Source organism: Chiroxiphia lanceolata, chromosome 25 (assembly GCF_009829145.1).
Source record: "Chiroxiphia lanceolata isolate bChiLan1 chromosome 25, bChiLan1.pri, whole genome shotgun sequence".
NCBI lineage: Eukaryota > Metazoa > Chordata > Aves > Passeriformes > Pipridae > Chiroxiphia > Chiroxiphia lanceolata.
The window spans coordinates 5,708,425-5,729,851 of record NC_045661.1 but is presented as its reverse complement, the minus strand read 5'-3'; the positions used below and the strand labels follow the sequence as shown (position 1 = coordinate 5,729,851).

The 21,427-nt window shown below is 47.4% G+C and overlaps 1 protein-coding gene across 1 annotated transcript in view; it reads left to right on the top strand.

The window, feature by feature from the left end:
* The window catches only part of PPP1R12B (protein phosphatase 1 regulatory subunit 12B), a 131,607-nt gene that overhangs the window by 49,794 nt on the left and 60,386 nt on the right, over positions 1-21,427 (top strand). Inside the window, 6 exon segments of the mRNA XM_032710404.1 lie at positions 2,803-2,912; positions 6,009-6,206; positions 6,997-7,079; positions 9,105-9,230; positions 14,776-14,961; positions 15,512-15,694. Coding sequence (XP_032566295.1) covers positions 2,803-2,912; positions 6,009-6,206; positions 6,997-7,079; positions 9,105-9,230; positions 14,776-14,961; positions 15,512-15,694 — 886 coding nt within the window.

Genomic DNA, 21,427 nt, shown 5'->3' with positions numbered 1-21,427 from the left:
GTCCCTGCCCATGGCAGAGGGCAGAACAAGATGAACTTTAAGGTCCCTTTCAACCCAAACCATTCTGATATTCTGTGGTTCCAGGATTATCTACTCAACATTTTAAATGCTTGGATGGTAAAGAAGACATGGGTATGAAAACACGGAAATTATTTCCTTATTCCTCTGCATTTCCTTTAATATCCCCATAGCTGTGTCATTCTGAGCAGTGCTGAACACACTGGTGATGACAGTTGTTCTGAAGTGTTCAAAGTCCAGGTGAAGGAAAAATAAAAATATTCTGAGTGATCTTTTTGAACCCAAAAATTCCACCTCCTTCGTAACTCAGCATAAAGCAGGACATGTCGAGGCCAGCAGTGTAACACAAGTTTAGTTTGAGGTGTGTTTTGAAGAGTCTCAGGTTGCGATCAATTTGTTGAATTCACAGGGACTGTGGGAGGAAGAAATTGGATGAGGGAAGCAGTGAAGTTGCTGGAAGGCTTCCGAGTAGCATTTCTGACAATCTGTAAGAAGTTTCTGTCCTTCAAACAAAGAACATTAATGCCACTTTATTCATCTTGAGGACAATTAGTTTGGAATTGGGTTGTATATAAACAAGAGAAAGATCAGTATAAAATTCTGTGGTCATTATCTGTGCTGGGAACTATTACAATATGTAATTATTGGGAATTAAAGCAGGCCAGGGAAACTTTCAGTGTTGTTTTGTTTAAAAACCAACCAAACAAAAACTCTAAGAGAAAGGAATTAGACATTCCTTAAGAGAAAGGAATTAGAAAACTTATTACTCTCACCAAATTTTTGGGGGGAGATTGAACTAATCCTCAGCAGTTTCCCTTGATTGGAATTTGTCATGTTTATTGCTGAAATGTCAGTAAAATAAAGTGTGGGACCCTGCCCCGAAGCCAATGCTGCCCATGACTGTGCCATCTCCTGCTGCCAGCACAGGGTCCTTCAGCCTGTCCTACTTCTGCAGTCAGCTCCCTTCAGTCACATTGCTCATAGTCAGAGCTCTTCCCAACCTGTCATTACCACTTAAGCCTGTGCCCTTCTAATTAGGCTTGACCTTGAAAGCGACCTCTGCACTATATACTTCCAGAGCAGGCTCCCAGTCCCCACCACCCAGCCTGCAGAGCCTGGTGCAGCCTTCCCTTCCTACAGTGCCTCTGGTTTACAGGCCTCAGGCTCAAGTTGTCAGCACATGGCAGAGTGTTATTCCTTGTCCGTGTGCATTTCCATGGACACGAATGCCAAGTGTGCCAAGCCAGGCCTGTGAGGAGGAATGGGTGATCCATGGCCCCTTTCCCAAAGGGCTGTGTGACAGTGCACCTGAGTGTTTGGCTCCAGAACTGGAATCCTCTTCTGAGATGACTTGGATGGAAGTTCTGAGACAACAGGGAGAGGGAAAGTGGCTGAGATTTCAGTCTCACACGTAGCCAAGGGAGTGGCTGGAGTTGTGTCAGGAGAGGATCAGGTTGGATATTAGGAAAAGGTTCTTCCCCCAGAGGGTGGTTGGGCACTGAACAGGCTCCCCAGGTCATGGCCCCAAGGCTGCCAGAGCTCAAGGAGTGTTTGGACAATGCTCTCAGGGCCAGGGTGGGATTGTTGGGATGTTCTGTACAGGACCAGGAATTGGACTTGATAATCCTTGTGGGTCCTTTCCTACTCAGATTCCATGATTCTGTCTTTGCCACTTTAATTCAGGATCTGTCAGTCCTGCTCACTGCCTGTTATTTTTAAATGTTTCTCTTGGCTTGCTCTTTTCTGTTTTCCATGTCCTTTGAATCCTTTTTTTTTGTAGAACTGAGAACATTTGTTTCAGAAAGACTGATCCTCATGCTCCAAGGTGCTGTCCTCCCAGATGCTCCACCCCAAACTGCTCCAAGTGTGGAACAGCACATCTTTATTCCCTGCACATATCTCATTTGCTAAGACTGTTTGGGTGCTTATGCTTAAAATTACTTTATGTTTTCAAACCCATGTTTGTGTGAGCACTCGCAGCTCTCAGGAAAACATTTTGTTTAGTGTAGGTACATCATTTCTCAGGCACGTTGCATGTGTCTAAGTTTTTGGTAAATAGTCTATCTTCCAGCCCTTTGCACTCCTGTCAACTGAACCTGTTACCTGAGACACACTTTCTGCTTCCTCTCCCCCAGTAGTGTCTGGTGGATGTTCTTCTGTCCAGCTTGGTGCATAGATACAAAAATAAATGTAATGCTGGACAGCTGCACTTGTCTGACCAGCAGGGAGCCAGTTGTGAGCCTGGACAGGGATTATTTGGCTTGCTTGGAGCCCTGGTAAGGGCTTTTGTTGAGCAGCAGTCCTGGCTTCCTGTAGAAAGATGGATTTTGCTGCAGAAGACCAGAAATTCTGCCCAGCAGCACAAGCAACTGCAGAGACCTGTGCAGTGAAACCCACACCAGGCACTTGGGGCCGTGGGCTGTAACACACACATGTGCTCCAGCAGGAACAGCACGTGCTGCTTTTCATCCCAGATTTTGCAAGGGAAGGACATTCCAGATAGGGAACAAAATTGTGAAAAACAAAGAGTCTGTTTGTCCTCCTTTCTGCTAAGATTTTGCTTGTCTGTGGGGATCAAGTTCTAAAGCTTTGTCTGCCAAATGTATCCATCCTATTCTTTAGGAAGTGGAAAGCTCTTTGCAGAAAGCCTGGCTTAGCCTTGTGACCTGTGGGGTCTGAGGTCACACGGCACTGAACTGGAGTGTAGAGCACACTCTGTGTAAAGATGGGCCTTGGAAGAGCAATACTGAAACATTTGGTTTCTCTTCTTGTTTAAAATTTTAGAGAGGAAGGAAGAGCCCTTTGCCAACCACTCCAGCCGTGAATCCAGGCCCAGCATCACTGAGCAAATGCCACCACCCGAGCCCAACTCCTTCACTGCGTCTGCCAGAAGAGTAAGTGGATTTGGAATCAATGGGGACTCAGAAGCAGGAGGTGTTACTGGGAGATGGATGCTCTGAAACCAATTTTCAGAGCAGTTTAAGACTTGAATTTAGGAAAGGATGATATTAGGCAAGCCTGTTAAATCTCTGTGTTAACACCAGTGTAGGACTGGCCCCGAGGAGGGTGTTGGTACCATGAGGTTCCTCTTGAATCTCTGACCCTCCAAAGCAAATTGTGCTGTTCACAAGAAACCCAGCCTACAGCACGTGCTCTGTGTGCCATCAGTTCCGAGGTGGCTGCTGCCAATCTCTTCCCAGGAGATCTTTCATCAGAACTGATTCCTGCTGGTGTATCAGTGGTGAATTTGGCAGTGTCATCACAAGTTCCCTAGACATGCCAAACCCTGTTAACTCAGTGATGTTACAGCCCAGCAAGCAGAGGTTTACATCTGACAGGTCAGCTGGACTATAATAACTTTGAAAGGTGAAGCAGTTACTGCAATCTTACCTGACTCCTCCAGCTCTCACATCACTCAGCTAGATGGCACCAGGAGACCCTGTTCTGCCCAGCACTGGTATCCTCTGCTGCTGGTTTCTTTTAGCACCAGACCATGGAGAATAGCCATGCAGGCACCTGGCCCCAGGCTGAAGCACTGGGTGCATGTCAGAGGGAAATATTTCTTGCTTAGTCACAGTTTTGTATTTTTTGTATCTTTCACATACTACTCAGTGAAATTTCTCATCCAGATCAAATGAAACAGAGCTCCTCTGGGCATTGTTCAACTCAGGCTGGCTTGGCAGTGGAACTGTTAGAGGTAGAAGGATACTGGGAAGTGAGAGCACTTCAGTTAACCTTTTCCCAGCTGCAGAGGTTTGGTCTCACTCCTTTGAGATGTTTAACCCAGAATAAGGCTGTTAGGGTATGGAAGGTGGCCTGTGTGGAGAGCAGTTATTGATTTGACTTTAGTCACTTAAGATCAGTTACTTTACCTTCTCTTACCTGTTTGATTTTTATGTAACTCTCCCTGACAGACTGGGCTTTGGATGAGAAAATACAAGTGCTTCTGTTGCCCTCCATTTGGGGAGTTATTAGGACATGCTGTGTTGTTCAGAATTTACAGGCAGCAGCTTTTGTTGTGGATTTGAGCTTTCTCTGAGGAAAGCATCAAAACTACGTTAAAGTGTTAGAGCTGTGTAGGTCAGTAGGCTGGAAGTGCTAGAAATGGTGCAGTAGAGATTAACTCTTTGCATTTGCATTAAAATGACATAAGCTGAAAACATTGCTCAAATACTGCAGGCGTAATTTGAGCTTTGCAGTCTTGAGGCTGAGGGCAGAGCTCCACAGTAACTCCATTTATTCTGGATGGTTTACATCATGTAGAATATGGTGTAATAATGCTTAGATCATCTCTGACTGAAAGCCTTGTCTGCCCAGTGTCCTGCCCCTCACAGAGACCATCAGAAGATAATAGAGAAGACAGAATCTTGCAGGACTTCTGTCCCACCTTCCAGCAATTGACATTTCAGGGAGTTGCTGAACCTGGGGTACTTTTTGTCTTCAGTAGCCCCTGTTGGACTTTTCCTCTGTGAATTTGTGCAGTCACTTTTTGATTGGAATCCTCTAATGTCCAGGGGCAAAGGGCCCTTCAGCTTAATTACAAACCCTACAGAGCTCCCTGCCCCTGTTCCATTAACCTGCCACACGCCAGATTTGTTTGCTGCCCATTGTTCCTTTATGGGAAGGACCAAGGGATCCTTATTCACTCTTCTGTGTGCCACTTAGGGTTTCATGTACCTTGGTACATATCTCAGCCTGGAGATTCCTAATATATTGAGTATCTCTTCATACAAAACCTCTCTTGCTCTGCTCATTCTTGTTGCCTTTCTCTGAATCTCTTCCCTTCTCGTCTAATGCTGAGCTGTGCATGAGACCAAAGATGTGATTGTACCCTGCAGTAACATAGAGCTGTAATGGTGCTGTGTTGTGTATTCTGTACTTTTCCAATAATTGCTAATAATTTGTTTGCTTTATTTCCTTTACAGCTTAGTGTTGAGCCCCTGTACAAGTATCTCTTGTGATGCTCAGGCCTCATTCTTGATGGCAGTAGGCAGCTTTTTGTAAGACTTGATAACTGTAGCTGAAGTTGTGCATTTAAGCAATTGTATCTTTAAGGAATTATAAATGCTGGTCAGAAGTGCCTCATGTAGCAAAAAGCACGAGGACCTGTTCTGTGCTCTGTACAGAGTCTGCAGTTACCTGCCCACAGAAAAGGTTGCACTAGGAGAGGCCTCTGCGAGGCTGCAGCCCAACCTCCTGCTTGAAGCAGGGCTGACTTCAAGCCCTGACATGATGCTTTGATGTACCTGAGCTCAGCTGAGTATTAAAAGGTCTCTGGGGATGGAGATGCTCCTCTTCCTTACCCCCTGTCGCAGTGCAGCATCACTCCTACCAGGTGGTGTGTCTCCATGTCAGCAGGGATTTCCCATGTTGAAGCTTGTCTGTTCTCTTTTCACTGTAGACTGTAGACAAGTCTGGTTCCATGTCCTCTGTAAACCCATCCTGAAGTAGCAGAGCAACTAAATCCTTTCTTTGCCATGCTAAACAATCCAGGTTTCCTCAGTCTTCCCCTTAGTGTGTCGCTGGCTCCAGCTCCCTGATGATCTTAGTGGATTCACCTGGACTCCCTCCAGTTTGATTGGTGTGAGGGGTTTATTTGCAGCCAGTCCCAAAAGACTTGAGTACTTGTTTTTGGTTTCTGCCTTTACTGAATAATTCCCCCTTCCTAAAAGGGTGCTAGTAAAAGCTTCATTGTTCCTTGTATTCTTTCCTCAAAGCTGGAGGAGGGCACTGTGTAGGCAAAGAGCTGCCCAATGACACAAGATTCCTTTCACTGTGTGTCCTTGGGGATGAGGCACTACATCAGTTTCCATCCCTGTGATTTCACCTTGAGCTCTGTCCTGTAATTAAAGCAAAGCAGGAAATCAAAGTCACTCCATGTTACAAGTGTAGCCCAGCTAAAACTGGGCCTTGTTGAGACGCTTTCAGAACTTAGAGTGTGCCTTGCAGTGCTCTCACTTCTTCCCTGTGTCCGTGTTTCTCCTCTGCAGTTCAGTTGGCTCAGCAGGTCGGAGGAGCAGAAGGATGAGTCACCGTCGTCGTGGCGGCTGGGGCTGAGGAAGACGGGCAGCCACAACATGCTGAGTGAAGTGGCTGCCACTCGTGAGGCACAGAGAGATAAGGCTGCTTCTATCTATCGTTCCTCGTCCAGTCCTCGGATATCTGCACTGTTAGACAACAAGGAAAAGGTTTGGCTTTCAGCACGGATGCATTAGTGCGTCCCACTTCACCTCACGTGTTTAAGGCCCTTTCCCTTTGAGTTATTGCTGAGTTTTGTATCCATAACTTCGTTCTTTGTTTCTTTTCCTTTGAAAATTATTCCTCTCCTATCAGTTGTTCCTCCAGAACTGGAATTTGTTGCCCCTTTGACCTAATTCGTGCTCAGTTTGGACTGGGTTGTCCCTGAACAGGGGCTGCCAGTCTGATGTGGCCCATTCTTTACGAGAAAATACCAAATCCAGACAGTAGCACATACCTGCAGTGGAAATTCTTCTTCCCTGTTGTCTGTAGGGATTCCTCCTGTATCCACCAGCTGTATTTGTGACTCCCACCCCACATATTCACTAACTGTAACTGCCCTATAGGTAGATGCCCCATCCCTGGAAATGTTCAGGCCAGGTTGGATGGGGCTTGGAGCAACCTGGTGTAGTGGAAGGTGTCCCTGCCCATGGCAGGGCGCTGGACTAGATGACCTCCAAAGGTCCCTTCCAACCCAAGCCATTCTCTGATCCTGTGATTTATAACTAATTCTGTAAGTTAGAAGATGCTTTTATTCACCAGCATGTTCCTCAGGAAATCTCTCAGAACTGATACTTCCATGCTGTGGTATCTGTTGCCCAAGAAAATGCCTTAAACCAGCTGTCCTTAGATAGGAGAATGCTTGCTTAGTTGAAAAAATTTGAACATGCATTTAATTGCTACTGAACATGCTGGAAGGGTAAGAGATGTGCAGCTGAAGTCACTGTTTTGCTTCACCAGGATAAAGACAACAAGAGCTATCTTGCCACCATAGCCCCCAGAAGACTGAGCAGTACGAGCGATGTAGAAGAAAAAGAAAACAGGTGAGACTGGCTAAAGTTAATGCTCAGCTTCCATCCTGTCAGCAGTTCCGTTTTTCTGTAGTCATGCTCCATGTATTTTCTCAGCAGTCCCAAGGACACGGGAATTCACAACATCGAGAGCCAGCTCTGGTCTGTAAAGTTCTGCTGCGGTGCTTTTCATTTAGGTGAGCAGGGCAGCAGGCTGGTTCCTCCACCCCGGTGCTCACACAGACACGAGCTCCATCCAGGGAACTAGGTTTATGCATCCTTGTTCCTTTTATATGCAAGTGCCTCATTTTGTAGCTGGCACCTGCACTTGCACTTGTCACTTGCTCAGCAGTCACCTGCAGTCCCTTTGTTCACACATCTGTCACTTGTGATTCACTTTAGCCTGTGAACTCTGCCATGTAGGAACTGTTTCATTGCAGGGTTGTTTTTGCAGTCAATGTGTGTAGTTGCCCCTGGACAGAACCACAGTATAAATCAGATATTTACATATCCAGTATCTCCAGATATATTTGAGGAGCTAATCTCTATAAACAGCTTCTTCAGCAGTATCTGAAGGGAGCCTACAAGGAAGATGGGGAGAGACTATTTACAAGGGCCTGGAGTGACAGGAGAAAGGGCAATGGCTTCAAACTGACAGAGTGTAGGTTTAAATTTGATATTAGGAAAAAATTCTTCCCTGTGAGGGTGCTGAGGCCCTGGTACAGGTTGCCCAGAGAAGCTGTGGCTGCCCCATCCCTGGAAGTGTCCAAGGCCAGGTTGGATGGGGCTTGGAGCAACCTGGGCTAGTGGAAGGTGTCCCTGCCCACGGCAGGGGGGTGGAACAAGATGATCTTTAAGGTCCCTTCCAACTCAAGCCATTCTATGATTCAATTTGTGCTAGAAGGAGTAAAATTTGAGCTTAACCTCATTTCCAGCACTTCCCCAATGGAGGAAGAAAGGTACATGCTAGAAGCAGCTGTGAACTGTAATTGTTGGGCAGGAGCTGTGGCAGACAACACCCTGAGAGCATTTCAGCACAGCTTGAGATTCTTTGCTGATCTTTTGCTGGAACCTCCCTGCTGTGTTCTTGCTCACTCTCAGCCAGTCTCTGAGATTCAGAGAATCTCAGAATTTGGCAGAGGCTGCTATCGAGTGGCACATCCAGTGAGTGCTGACAGGTGTCCTTTGCTGGGTGAGTGGGGCCCAAGGAGAACTGGCCTGCTGGGGAGTAGATTTTCCAAATATTCTTTCCTTTAAAAGCAGCTGAGTTTGACTTCCCAGAACCCACAGGTGTCTGAGAGGGTGTCAGCACGGGCACAGCAATTGGAAATAGAAAATAATTGCAGGCTGATGGGGGAGTGGATTTGCACTGCACTGCAAGCTCCAGGTCCTGTCCAGGACCAGAGGAGAGCAGGATACACCACCAAAGGGAAAGAGCCCTGATTTCACATAACCAGGATAAATAGGGCTGCTAGGAATTTATTGATAACTTGTCAAGTAGTTTGAGATATTGCAAATGTTTTGTATGTTGTTTTCTGCTGCATGGTTTAGTGGTGGACCCGGCAGTGGTGTGTTAATGGTTGGACTTGATGATCCTAGAGGGCTTTTCCAACTTTAGCAATTCTATGAAAGGATTTGCTGGGCTGGATTGCTTTTGTCCTTACCTGGATACTTTGGAGAATAAAAACTTCCCAGCAGTTCCAATATCTACCCATTTATACCATGTTATTTGATACAAGATGGCAGAGGAAATATCAAATGACACTATTTAATATGTTAAATTACTTTTATGGACGATCTAAATTTCATTTGCAAGTTTTCTGACTAAAAAGGGTTTTGTTCCTCTTTATGCAAAACATTACATGGTCTGTGGTTCTGAAGGGATCTGGCAGTAGCAGCATCAGTAAGGCCAGAACAGATGTTTCTCTGAGCTGTGTCACCTGTGAGCATCGGTGCATGTGGATGTAAGGGAAGGATTTGTGTTGTGGAACTGTAAAGGAGCCAAAAGTAGACTCCAGAGGTTTTTGTAACCCAGCCCTGTGCTCTGTCCTGCATTAGGGAATCAGCTGTGAACCTGGTGAGGAGCGGCTCCTACAGCCGGCAGCCCTGGAGGGACGAGCCAAAGGGAAACGAAGCTCCCCATTCTGGTGCACCCACCACCTATGTATCCACCTACTTGAAAAGGTACATCCAGTTCTGTCTCATGTGGGTTCCCAAGCAGCCAGTTCCACTCTTAATGTGCCTCTCAGACCTCAGCCTCCTGCTTGCTGCCTACTCCATCTTGTAACTGGCCTTGAAACACTCTTCTGCTGAGAGCAGAAAATAAAAATTAAGGTTTTCTGGCATTTGTCATGCTAAATGGTATTTTTAAAGGCTGTAATTTTTGCTAATTTCTAAATTGCTGAACTAAATTTAAATACTCTTGTTCACATTATTCAAATGCAAAGTGTTTTCTCCATTTATCGCTGGTGTTATGGTTAGAGTATAAAATCAAAATTGATCATAAAAAAAGATTAAAGTAATCAGAATCTGAAAGCATTGTTCAGATAGCTATTGGCAGGTAAGTTGTAGCTTATATCCTCTTATTTTGGTTTATATTAGTCCACGTTTATGGCGTCATTATAAGAAAGTGGCAGTGATCCTGTGTGTGACACACAAGCACTTGTTAGGAGTAAGACTGATGCTTCCAACCATTGTCTTGTGGCAGCAAAGAAGTGGTTTGTGCAGTGTGTGAGAAGTTGTAGAGGCTGAATGTTGGTGAAGGAGCCAGGCAGAGGCAGGAAGGCAATTCCAGGCAGAACTCCTGTAACTGCAGTGTCCTGTTCCTGTATCCCTTTGAGAGGCAGAGCCTCAGTGTCCTCGAGGTACCAGCTGACGGCTCTCTCTGAGTGAGCTGAAGGAATGCCCTGCTCTGGTGAGGCAGATATTGCATTGCTGGGTTTTCACCTCAGTTGTGAGCAGGAGGATCAGCCCTTCACACAGGTGCAGTGCCAGCTCCTCACCTTTATTTCAGCTAATACTGGAGACCATCAAACCAGCCTGTGATAAGCATGTCACGCTGCAAAGCTGTTGGGTCTCTGCTGAAGGAAAGCAGCAGCAACAGTTCAAGGTTTTAGATTGAGTTTCACCAAATTCTAGACCCTGAACTAAATATCTGTCCTGAAGATGGAACTGGCCTTGAAACCCTCTTCTGCTGAGAGCAGAAAATAAAAATTAAGGTTTTCTGGCATTTGTCATGCTAAATGGTATTTTTAAAGGCTGCTTGAGATACTTGGGAAGAAGTGATTCTGAGTTTCAGTACTTAAGGTGGCAGAGGTGAGTGGTGCTCGAGGGGGCGTGTGGCCGATTGCTGAGCACACATAGGCCCATTGCCACAAAAGGTGAAGCAGCCCCTTCCAGCAGAAGCCATCTGCTCTGCTGATCCACTGCTCTGATTTCACAGCTATCCTGGGACATGGTGGCAGCCCAGCCTCCGTAGCTTGTCTCTCTCCAAAGCTGGTCTGACAGACCACAGCTGATTCCCTTGGAAAGCCTTTTCCCCTTGCAGCTGGCAGGTCTTGCTGCTCCCTGCTCTGAGGGCCAGCCCAGTCACCCACGGGCTGCCCACTGCAGTCTCACAAACACTGCCTGTTTATCCCACCTAAGCCAGCACCACATTCAGTGTTTCCCTCACAAAGCTGTGCTGTATTTCCTTGGTTAAACTGGACAGAGAGTGGGGGAGGTTTAGGCTGCCGTGGGCTGTCACTAATACCGAGTTCCTGTCACAAAGGCTGAATTCTGGCCTTTTGTAGGAGGGTGTTGGTTTACAAGCAGTTACAGAGAAGAGATTTGCCAAGTAGGAATAAATGTGCTTTTGAAAGAGAGATCAATGGTTTTGCATTGTATATGCATACAACAGCATCGTGATCAATTTGACCTTTATCCCATATGGTTTTCTGTTGGAGAGCACAGAGAAATTAAATATAATCTTATTGAACCTCTGACTTCTCCAGCCTTGTGCATCAGCCCCTAAGATGAGGAAGGGAACCTAGTTGCCTGTTAAACATAAGCTTTTTATCATTTTCAAGTGTTAGCAAAACTCTGAACACAACTCCAGAAGATAAAAGCTCGTTCTGAGAGAGAAAGAATTAGAAGGAACATGACATGCTTGGATGTCACTGAGAGGATGACTCCATACGTCTGCAGTTCCCCTCTGCCTCAGCATTTGACTAATCTCCATAAAGATCACAGACTGGTTTGGGTTGGAAGGGATCTCGTTCCGTCCTCTGCCATGGTCAGGGACACCTTCCACTAGCCCAGGTTGCTCCAAGCCCCATCCAACCTGGCCTTGGACACTTCCAGGGATGGGGCAGCCACAGTTTCTCTGGGCAACCTGTGCCAGGGCCTCACCACCCTCACAGAGAAGAATTTCTTCCCAATATCCCATCTAACCCTAGTTGTGTTCTACAACCCCCAAACACAGAGTGAATAACATAGCAGATCATCTTAAGATGTGGAAAATGGCTTTTTTTGTATAAAAGGGAACAAAATAACTTGCAGCAATGCTGCAAATGTTCTTCAGCTTTAGCTGAAGCAGATATTGAAGCTCTCTCTGTAATGGTACTGGTACTTCTCCCACTTTATGGTTGCACCACTAGCCCAAAAATCCACAGTACCCTGCTCTGCCAGCCTGGTCTCCATGTAATGCCTCCGAACATCCAGGTCACTTTGCCTGTATATTAAAGGGTTTGGAGGAAAACTGGCATAGCAGGTTGGATTAACGTAGCATCCTGCCTCCCAGGAAGGGCTCACACACCAGAACGAAATCCTTTATCCACACAGTTAGTTTCTCCTTCATTTCACTTTTATGCAAATGTCTCCTTACTGGTTCTATTCACATAAAAACCATTGCAGCGAGTCAGGCCAACAGTCCCTGCAGCCCAGACTCTGTTTCTGACACCAGCTGGTTTTGAAGGACAAGTTGCAGAAGCCAGGAAAGCTTCAGAGCAATCTTCCACCTCCCACGTTCTCCTTGCTTCCAGCAATCAGGAATTTAGGAGCCAGGGGTTACACTTAACCATTGTTCTTAATGGCCACCACAGTGGCCAACATCCATACCCAGAGCCTAGTTTGATCTCTGCAATTCCCCATGGCAGTGTGTTTTAAAAAAAGTAGTTATGTGCTTTGTGCAAACCATTTTTATTAGCACATGTGGAAGCTTTTTAAGGGTTTGAAGGTTTTTAAGTTAAGGTTTTTAACGCCTTAGCTGTTCTCAGAAGTATTTCTTTTTATTGCTTTGAAATGTTGCTTTGCATTTCATTGCTCATTCCCAGATGGTTCTGTTGTGGTGATAATGTTAGAGAATGAGGAGCAGTGTGTCAGTGCCTTTTTCTATTTCTAAATAAATTCATAATCCTCCCTTTCACAGATTCCTATGGACACAGCTGTTAATTAATAGGATTTCCTGGCTAACCTTTTTATTGCAGTTTTCTGGTCCTGTTCAGATCAAATGCGAACAATGGAGGAAATGCCTTGGAGTGCTCCTCACGCTGTGGAGTGCCACCCATGCACAGGGCCAGGCTGGGAGGTGGATTCTCATGGAGCTGGCAGTGCCATGGCTCCCCTGGGAGCAGCAGTGTGTGCCTGATGCCCCAGCACCACGTTTTTCTGGCCGTGTGCGTGTTGGAGCTGGCACAACGCCACCGCCAGGCCCTTTTCCTGCATTCCTCCTCCTCCTTCCTCCACATCTCTGCTCTTCCAGGCACCTGGTGCTGCTTCCATACTCCTCACCCACTACCTTTCCCTTCTTGGGGAAGGTTTGGATTGGAAGACAATCCTTGCCAGGGCTTACTTGATAACCCTCCTGCATCCTCCCTCCCTCACCAAGTTCCTGCTCTCTCTTGCAGCCACCCTCATGCCCCAACCTCTGCCTTGGGCTCTCCCAAGATGGTGTCACATCAACCCTGCTGCCCCCAGGGTTGCCACCACCTTCTCCCCTGCCCATCCTCTCGTTCCTTCCCCTGGCACATTCTCCCCTGCCATCATCTCCTCAGAACCCTCATTTATGTGACTCCAAGGCTGCTTGCTCTGCACATACACCCCAGCCAGGCTTCTCTCTCTGCTCCCACCCTCTGCCCAGCCCATCTCCGGGGCTTGGCCTTTCCCTCTGGAGCAGAGAGCCAAGAAGGGAGGCACTTGCTTCCAACAGGACTTCCTGCTCCCCTGTGCTCCAGGCAGGGGCCAGCATTCCAGAGGAAGCTTTGTTTAGGGTCGGGTGGAGGTTGCTACCTCATGACAATAACTCGCTTGTTCCTGTGTGACCTGGATATGGCAGGCAGCCATCAACTGAGAAACCCAAATGGGAGGTTCCTCCCTGTGGAGGCCTTCCAGGATGCCCCATTGTCCCCTTTGGCTCCCGTGGGACCAGCTGCTTGTGCTGGGCTGGCTGGGGGCCTTGGCATGTAAAACTGGTTTGTAAATTGGGTTCCTGAGTGAACTGGTCTGGGTCCTTCCTCCAGCCTTCTGTCCTTGGCTATGATCCTGCCCCTTCCCAGTGTTGTTTCAGCCTGGGGCTGCTCTCTCTGACTCTTACTCCAGAGCTGACTTCCAGTTTCACTCCATTGTCCCTGGCCTTCCCAAAAAACTGCAGCTCTGTCCTAGCCTGCTGCTTTCCTCTAGGTCAGCTTTTATTCCTGGTGCAACCACTTTCCTCCCTGTGCTGTGCTATGGGAGTCCTTAGGCTGCAGGAGGTCCAAGCCAGCCTTCCAGCCTTCCTGGCCTTTGATCCTGTGGACAACCCAGTCTGAGCAGTAGCAACCACACATTCCAGCTGCTGGGAAAGGTGTGGCAGGGCCCTGGATCCTGCTGGGTTTCTGTGTGCAGGCAGTGAGCAGCCTGAGTACAGGGCTCTGGCACGTGCAAGAAGGAGATTTTACCAGATTTCATCAAGTCCATTTTCAGAGATATGCAACTTCTCCCTCTAGAGTGGATTTTCTCTCCCATTAGAGTGGATTTTATCTCCCAATTAGGCTGGATTTTCTTTGAAAAAACAAAACGGTCCATCCTCATATCAGAGCTCTTCTCCTTTCCTCCTGTCTCTTCTCCAAAGTATGAGCATTTAAACACTTGCAGATTTTCCGTGAGGTTGGTTTTCAGGGTTTGTCTTAAACTGGCAAAATATGTATTTCCCTTGCTCATTCTTGAATATTTTTGGGCAGTTGTGATAGCTGTTTTCCAGAAATACAGAGTTTGTGCCAAACATACCTTAGAGAAAATTGAAGCCCAAACTGATCATCTTTGCCAAAGCTTTAAGCCACTGCAAACAAGTTCTTAAAACTGGAAGTCCTGGACGTCCTTAGGGTGGGATGCAGCCAGACCCGCTTATGTCACTCTCTCCTTCCCTGCTTTAAGCGTCCTCATCCTTGCTCTTTGTTCCCACCTTTCCCCAGTGCACAGGGGTGCTCCCTGTGCTCCCTGCTTTCACTGCAGCAGGGCTTTTCCCTTCCCTGATCCTCCCTGAATCACCCCCATGCCATTATTCTCTCGCTGACACTGAGCTGGGCTTAGCTAAGCAGGGCTCTGCTGGCACTGGCATGGGCGACCTGTGGCAGCTCTGACGGCCTCTGATCTCCTTGCACACGTTTTGCTACGATGTGGTACCTGCTCCCTCCCCAGCTGTGGGCCCAGCTGCGGGATGTGCTGTTGAATGTGTACTGTGCTCTGAAGGACGTGATTTTGTGATGTTTTACAGTGCTTCATTTGGTAGAAGTAGTGACCTGGGCAGTCCCTACATTTCAGCCAGTCGCAGTCCATCTCTAGCTACCTCACCCACTGCCATTGGCTCATCTACCTCCCCGGGCTCCCCGTGGCAACCTGTCTCTTCCTGTCCCACATCTCTCGGTGTGAACACTCCTGCATCAGCCCACCACTACACCAGGTAACAGCTCCCGGCGGAGAGAGCGCTGCCACAAGTCAGCATTTGGGTTGGAAGGTCTGAGTTCTGGAGTGGAGTGTGGATTGGAGGTGTGCTTCTGCCTGGGAAGTGTCGATAAGCAATCCCAGAATGATAAGCAGTCCCAAAATGGTGATGTTGGGCAGTTCCAGCAGTGGGTATGTGCTGGCAGGCTGGGAACAGCCAGGGTGTGACTGTAGCTCCCTGGAGTGGTCCCTCTTGTTCCTTGACTCAGCCCGTGCTCAGGCCGCCCTCGGGCGCTCGATGTACAAGTTCTTGGAGTTCCTTCCTTCTACTTATTCCCCAGATACATTTTTCTAATCCTTTTTGTTACAAACAGGGATATGAAGACTATTAGTTCCTCCTGCTTATTCTTCTCCAAGTTTTGTAAAACTCATTTTACTGTGGCTGTTCTCCATGAACACACGAGTGCAGAGCAAGGAGGATGATCTGTCCGCGCTCCCCTCGAGGAGACTGGGCTTGGTCAGCACTTGAGTTCATTTGCTTTGCTTTCCATATGTCTTCTCTATTTCAGAGCCCCTTTCAGGCAACAAACTGATTCTGCTGTAGAGAAAAGCCCAGAGGGCAGCTGTGTTACCCCTCTAGGTGTAATCACAAACCGGGCTGTGCTCGGCGCTGCCAACGGCACCGCGAACACCGGGGCTGCCTCCGCCCCGGGGAAGGACCTCTCGGCTGAGGAGGCCAGGGAGCGCAGAAGGTCAGTGAGCAGTGGGCTCTGATGCTCCGTGGGCAGCTCTCACGTGGTGGTGATGGTGGGGGTGTAGGGACTGATTTTTAGGTGCTCCGTGGAATTTCCCGGCTGCTGCCCCTGCTCTGTCTGAAGGTGTTGAACTGAGTGATCTCTGGCTTGTCGGTTAAATTTAGTCTTGTAATTTTCTGCTTGTCTCTTCAGCATCTGAACGTTTGTCTTCAGTACTAATCTCAGCTCCTAATCTCAACCCCTCCAGCCTGTGGGTATTCAGGGACAGGCAGCAGAGCAGCCACTCACAGTAGGTTCTGTAAAATTAATCCCATCCTAAAAAGAGCATTGGACTGAGACTCATTCAGATAATATCTGTCCCTCTGATTCTGCTCAGCTGAGTTTGCTTATGCCCTGATGGAGACATCTGCACTGCACAGGACCCCCAGATTCCCTCTGCAGTTAGTGGGGAAAACAAACCTTCCTGGGTTGTGTAGGTGTGTGACACAGGAGGAGATGGACTTCAGCAGCAGGCACTGTTTTGATTGACTGTAAAGGCCAGAGGTAGGAGTCTGCCATGTGCAACCGAGGCCATTCCAGCAGCAGCAGCCTTGGGAATGACTCTGGATCTAGCTGGTGGTATCTCTTTCTTATCACATGATGTTATTTTAAGACTGGGGAAATGCAAACCTGGGGAGCCAGCGCTCTTTTCAAAGGAACTTTATCCTGTGCATTAAGTACAGAATATCAAATGATCTGTGTTTCTTCCTGCAAGCAGGATAACTTTTCCAAAATCTGTCTCTCCTGATGGCATCGACGAAAGCAAATGGTAATAAATAAAATGCAGTGATGAACTGTGTGTTTCTCATCAGCAACCAGTTCATGCAGAGTGTATAGTGATTATATTCTTCAAGACTAAAATAGTGATTTATTGAAATGCAGCCCTTCCTGAGTGGAGATAGCGCTCTGACACATTTTAAATGGCCTGAGGCCAAGGGTTGGGAAGAGCAATAATGAGAATTATCAGCCTAGAAAGCTGAAGGTGGTGGGGCTGAGCTGCAGTGTCCCACAGAGGGTGGGCTGCTCCGCTTCACCTGCAGCACATCCAAGCAAGGTGGGCTGTGCTACTGGAAAATACTCAAACTTTTAATCCTGTTTGGGCTTTTTTTTTTTCATTCTAGAGCTAGCACAGGGAGTGCTTGGAAGGTATGACAGGCATTCTGGACGAGCCACATTCATCAGCTCTGTGTGCAGTGCCAGTTTGTAGGAGCTACTGCAGAGTATCTTTGGTGTGAGAACACTGGGAGTGCCTCTGTGTGCTGCTGTTACTTTGCTGGAGGTCACTTGGCTTGGGGTCCTTTGCTATTGAACGGAGATGAGCTACCATAAGATAATGCCAGTGCCCAGTGAGGTTGTGCAAGAGGACAGAGTGAGTATTGTGCTTTCAATTCACACTTCAGACCTTTCATAACAGTCTCTGAATTTTGGCAAACCTTGAATCAAGTTGCGGAAGCAGAGTTTTCCTTGGAGAAGTGGGCTGCACAAACCCCCTCCCAGACCTTTGGCACTGCTTGCAGACAGGGAACTAGACTGAAATAGTTACTTGTAGATGCCCAAAAAAGCATCCTTTAATATTACTGCATTGGCATTTATTGCCAAATCTGTTTCTATAAATAATACAGAAGATCTGTTTGTCTCCTGCATTTTTATTAGAGAACGATCTCCTGTGATTTATGGTAATGTAAAGAGAAACCACGAGAAAATTCCTCCCACCTTTAATGATGCTTTGAAACTACTGAGAGGAAAAAAGCCCAGCAAAGATGCATTGTGCTCGAGTGGGAGGAAACCTTACTGATGGATGTACATCCTCACAGCAGGATACAGTGACTGGGAGCTGCCTGCACACTGGACCTTGGAAACACAGACCCAGAGAGACAGGAGAGGTCACCAAAATCGGAAAAGCTTATTTGGGAAGGAGACCAATTCCAGTAAAATAAAATAAAAAGACGAATGCCAAACAGTTGTCAGGGCAGTGCTGCATGGATTTCAGTTCCCAGTGGCAGCTGTCACAGAAGTGTTTGGGCTGCTTTCATGTTTCCAAAGCTCCAGCTTGCTCTTAGCAACAAAAACATAAACAAGCTGATCATCTAATATTAGATCATGGGGATGTCTCTGAACGTGTGGCCTTAAAATTATCTGTGTGAAGCCAAAAGGTTAAAGTAGAAGAGGCTGCTTAGGGCTGAGGAGGGATGATTGGTGGAGAGCTCTGGAGTGCTGGTTTGCATCCTGTGGTGGCCAACAAGCCTCACCCTGCCCCACTGTAGCATTTGACCCATAGTGGTTCACCCGTTCCTTGTTTTCCAGCTGAATTGTTCAGGAAACATTCTGGTAGCTGGAAAATAGTGTAAATTACAAAGGGGAGGAAAACAAACAGCAGAGGGGCAGCAGAGGAGGGATCAGTTGGAGGTGTGTGGTGCCATGTGGGTGCCTGGCCAGACCATGGCAGGTCAGTGCTGGTGTTGGGCCAGACGTCCTGGACATTCAGCCCAGCTGCTGCCATGTGTATTCCATGTATCCATGTCCAGCCTCCCAGCACTCTGCTGTGGCACTGCAGTGTGCTGATGCTGGGAGCCTGGAAACGTGCCATCTCCCACAAGGCAGGGTTTGTACTTCTGCCATTTTGCTGGGAATTTTGGAGCTGCTGATGAACGGGGCTGTCTGGCTGTTCGGATGATCCCCTGCTAGGTTCAGATTGTCTCCCATTGAAAACGTGTTTGTCCAGCTGAACTCAAACAGGGTGGATTTCAGCCATGGGGATGTTGTGCCTGCAATGTCCCACACAGACCCTGTGCAGGACTAGCAGCCTTATGGTTTCCATTGGCTGTGACCAGGTGGTGGGGAATGGGGGGGACCTGTTGGTTGAAGCCCATAGCTGGATTATCTGCCTTCATCCAGGGTGACAGCGGCCTCTAGTGCCAGAAGCTCCTTCCCAAAGTTCATCTGGACCCTTGCCTGTGCAGGTTCAATGCTAGGCTCTGAAGAGCTTCTCCCAAGAGTCCTGGTGTTGCAGGTCTGGGCTGCTCAGAGCTGTGTGCCCTGGGTGTGGAAAGGGGCTGCAGGGCATCCTGCCACACTGAAATGTCACTCGTGCCATGAGATATCTGTGCTGAAAGGAAGGTCTGGGGGATTTGACTGACCCTTTTTGTACTCTGTGGAAACTTTGGTTCCCAGAACAGCTGGAAAGGTGACCGAGCAGCCACAGCTGGCACTGGGGTGAGACACACTTTACCTGAGAACTTCTGAAAGGCAAATCTGTGCTTTTGGTTGTGTGACCAGTTTGAAAGGACTCTTGAATTTGAAGTCTCTCCTAGTTTGGTAAGAATTAGGATTTTAATTTGACCTTCCTCAGTTTTTTCTCCCCAGCCACTGTGTTTATACAACTGAATTGTGCAATTGTGTATGTTCTTCCTGTTCCTCAGGAAGGTTCCAGCAAGGTGGTTCCAGCACTTGCCATCAGGCACACTCTTACAGACAGGAAACTCATCTCTCTCTTCCTTATTTTAATGTATTCTAACCAGTTTCTCACATAACTGCGCCATCCCTGAAGTGTTCAAGGCCAGGTTGGACAAGGACTTGGAGCAACCTGAGCTAGTTGAAGGTATCCCTGCAGGGGGTGGAACAAGATGAGCTTTATGGTCTTTTCCAACCCAAACCATTCTGTGATTCCGTGATAAATCCAGAACAGGAGCGAGGTGGGCTTGTTTTCTGGGAGCTTTGGGGCTGGCAGGTTTGCTCAGCCTTCTTGCCCTCTAAATTGTCCCCTAGAAATTTTTTTCAGATGAAGGAAGTTCACTGATGTGCCAGGTAAATGTATCTGGCAAACATTTCTATTTCCTGCTTAATTCCCAGGAGGAATTTATTTTTCATTCTTCATTCTAAGGACCCAGCTGCTAATTATGGTAGCATATATTAATAATATATTAATAACTGAATTCTCCTCCACCAGTTCTATTAGATGAACAATTTTTGGCAAGTCCTTTTACCTCGTGATTCTTGTCCTGTCCAGATTCAGAGTGTGTCTCCTCTAGGATGAGCACAGATATCCCATATGTCCTTTAACCCTTATTATCTCACAATTAAAATAAACCCCTCTGATCTCTGTGCAAGTTAAACTATGAGATTGCATTCAAGGGGTATTTAAATGTCACTTGAGCTGAACTGGTAGAAAAAGCTGTGAGCATTAGCTCGCTGCCACCTTTTTTTAATAACATTTGACTCTGTAATCCTTGTCGCTGACTGATCTAAAGCTGAGTGGTCTTAATCTCCTGGGAAAGGTCCCTGGGGAAGCAGAACAGTGGGGATACTTATGAAAAGAGCTGCAGGGCAAGGCACAGATTCCTGTCCACACTACACTGTGTACAACAAGAAGTTAAGAGGTTTCTCTCTTGTGAAGAACTGACCGATCGTCTGGCACCTGCTGTGACAGCATTTCTCTGCCACTGCCTCTGCAGTTAATTGCTTTCAGATAAAGTTGTCCCTTTTTTAAAAGGCTGCCAGTGCAGATGACGTGGGAGGGCAGGAATTCTGCTGGCCATGGGATTGTCCATGTTGGGAAGAGTCGAGGTTGCTCCTGCTGGATCAGAAATCAGGCTGCATTTTTATTTGAAATAAGGTCGAGTTGTGGGCCGGGGTCAGTGCAGCTGAGCCAGTTTCCTATAAGGGCGGTGAGCAGGTGTGTGCTCTGCTCAACTGCTGAGGCTCCATCCCCCAGTGCTCAGGGGAAGGGGGTGGATATTTTGGCATTTGCTTTGGGCGGAGGAGCCCAGGCTGTAGGTTGGCCTGCTAACAAAAGCAGGAGTGTATGCAGGATCCTTCAGGAATGGTCAAGGAAAGGAAGCAGGGACCACTTGAGCTAAGCATTGTAAAAGAACAGCAGCTTGGCAGCGTGGAGCAAGCAGAAGGTAAAACTGTCTTCCCCATCCCTGTCCATGCCGAGTTTGTGTGCAATTCCTCTTGGCTTACTAATGGGAACTCCTGGCCTGCTGCACGCGCTTCCCCTCCAGTCTGGCAGCACATCTGAGTCACAGCACATTCTGGCTCTGGTGCTGTCCAGGTGCCACTGCCTGGACGTTCAGGGGCTGGGCTTTACTAACTTGGACATGTTCAGATACTTCTCTGTGTCCAAAATGGCCATTAAAGTAAAGAATGTACTGGAAATCTCTGTGAAGATCCGTACAGCTGAGAGCTAATTCAGCACTAACTCAGCTACTCCATTAAATTCTTTGCTCCACAGCACCGACCTGTGGATGTGACAGGTGGAGGAGCCAAGGAAGCCATATTGCCTCCCTGGAACTTCTATCAGAAAAGCTTTTGTGCAAACTTAATTAATCTTCTGTCTCTGGGAACAGTGGACACTGGAAATTGAACCAAAACCACACTCTAAGAAAATTGCATTCTGAGCTCAGTGGGAAATGTAAATCTTTGATACATTATTAATACTCAGTGATATTTTCTGTAATTCAGCTGGGGCTGATCTGTGATCCTGTTCCTTGGAGCTGCTCAGGTGTCTCCTGGGCAGCTGCTCCCACGAGGTGGCAGTGGAAGGCTGCTGGGATGCACTGGCCAGGCGAGCATCGCTCCTTGGGCTTATCTAGTTCAGGGGCTGAACCTTCTTTATCACCATCAAGTTTTGAGGTTTATTTTATTTTTTAGTTGCAAAAGACAATTTCCCAAATAGTCAGAATTTTGCCA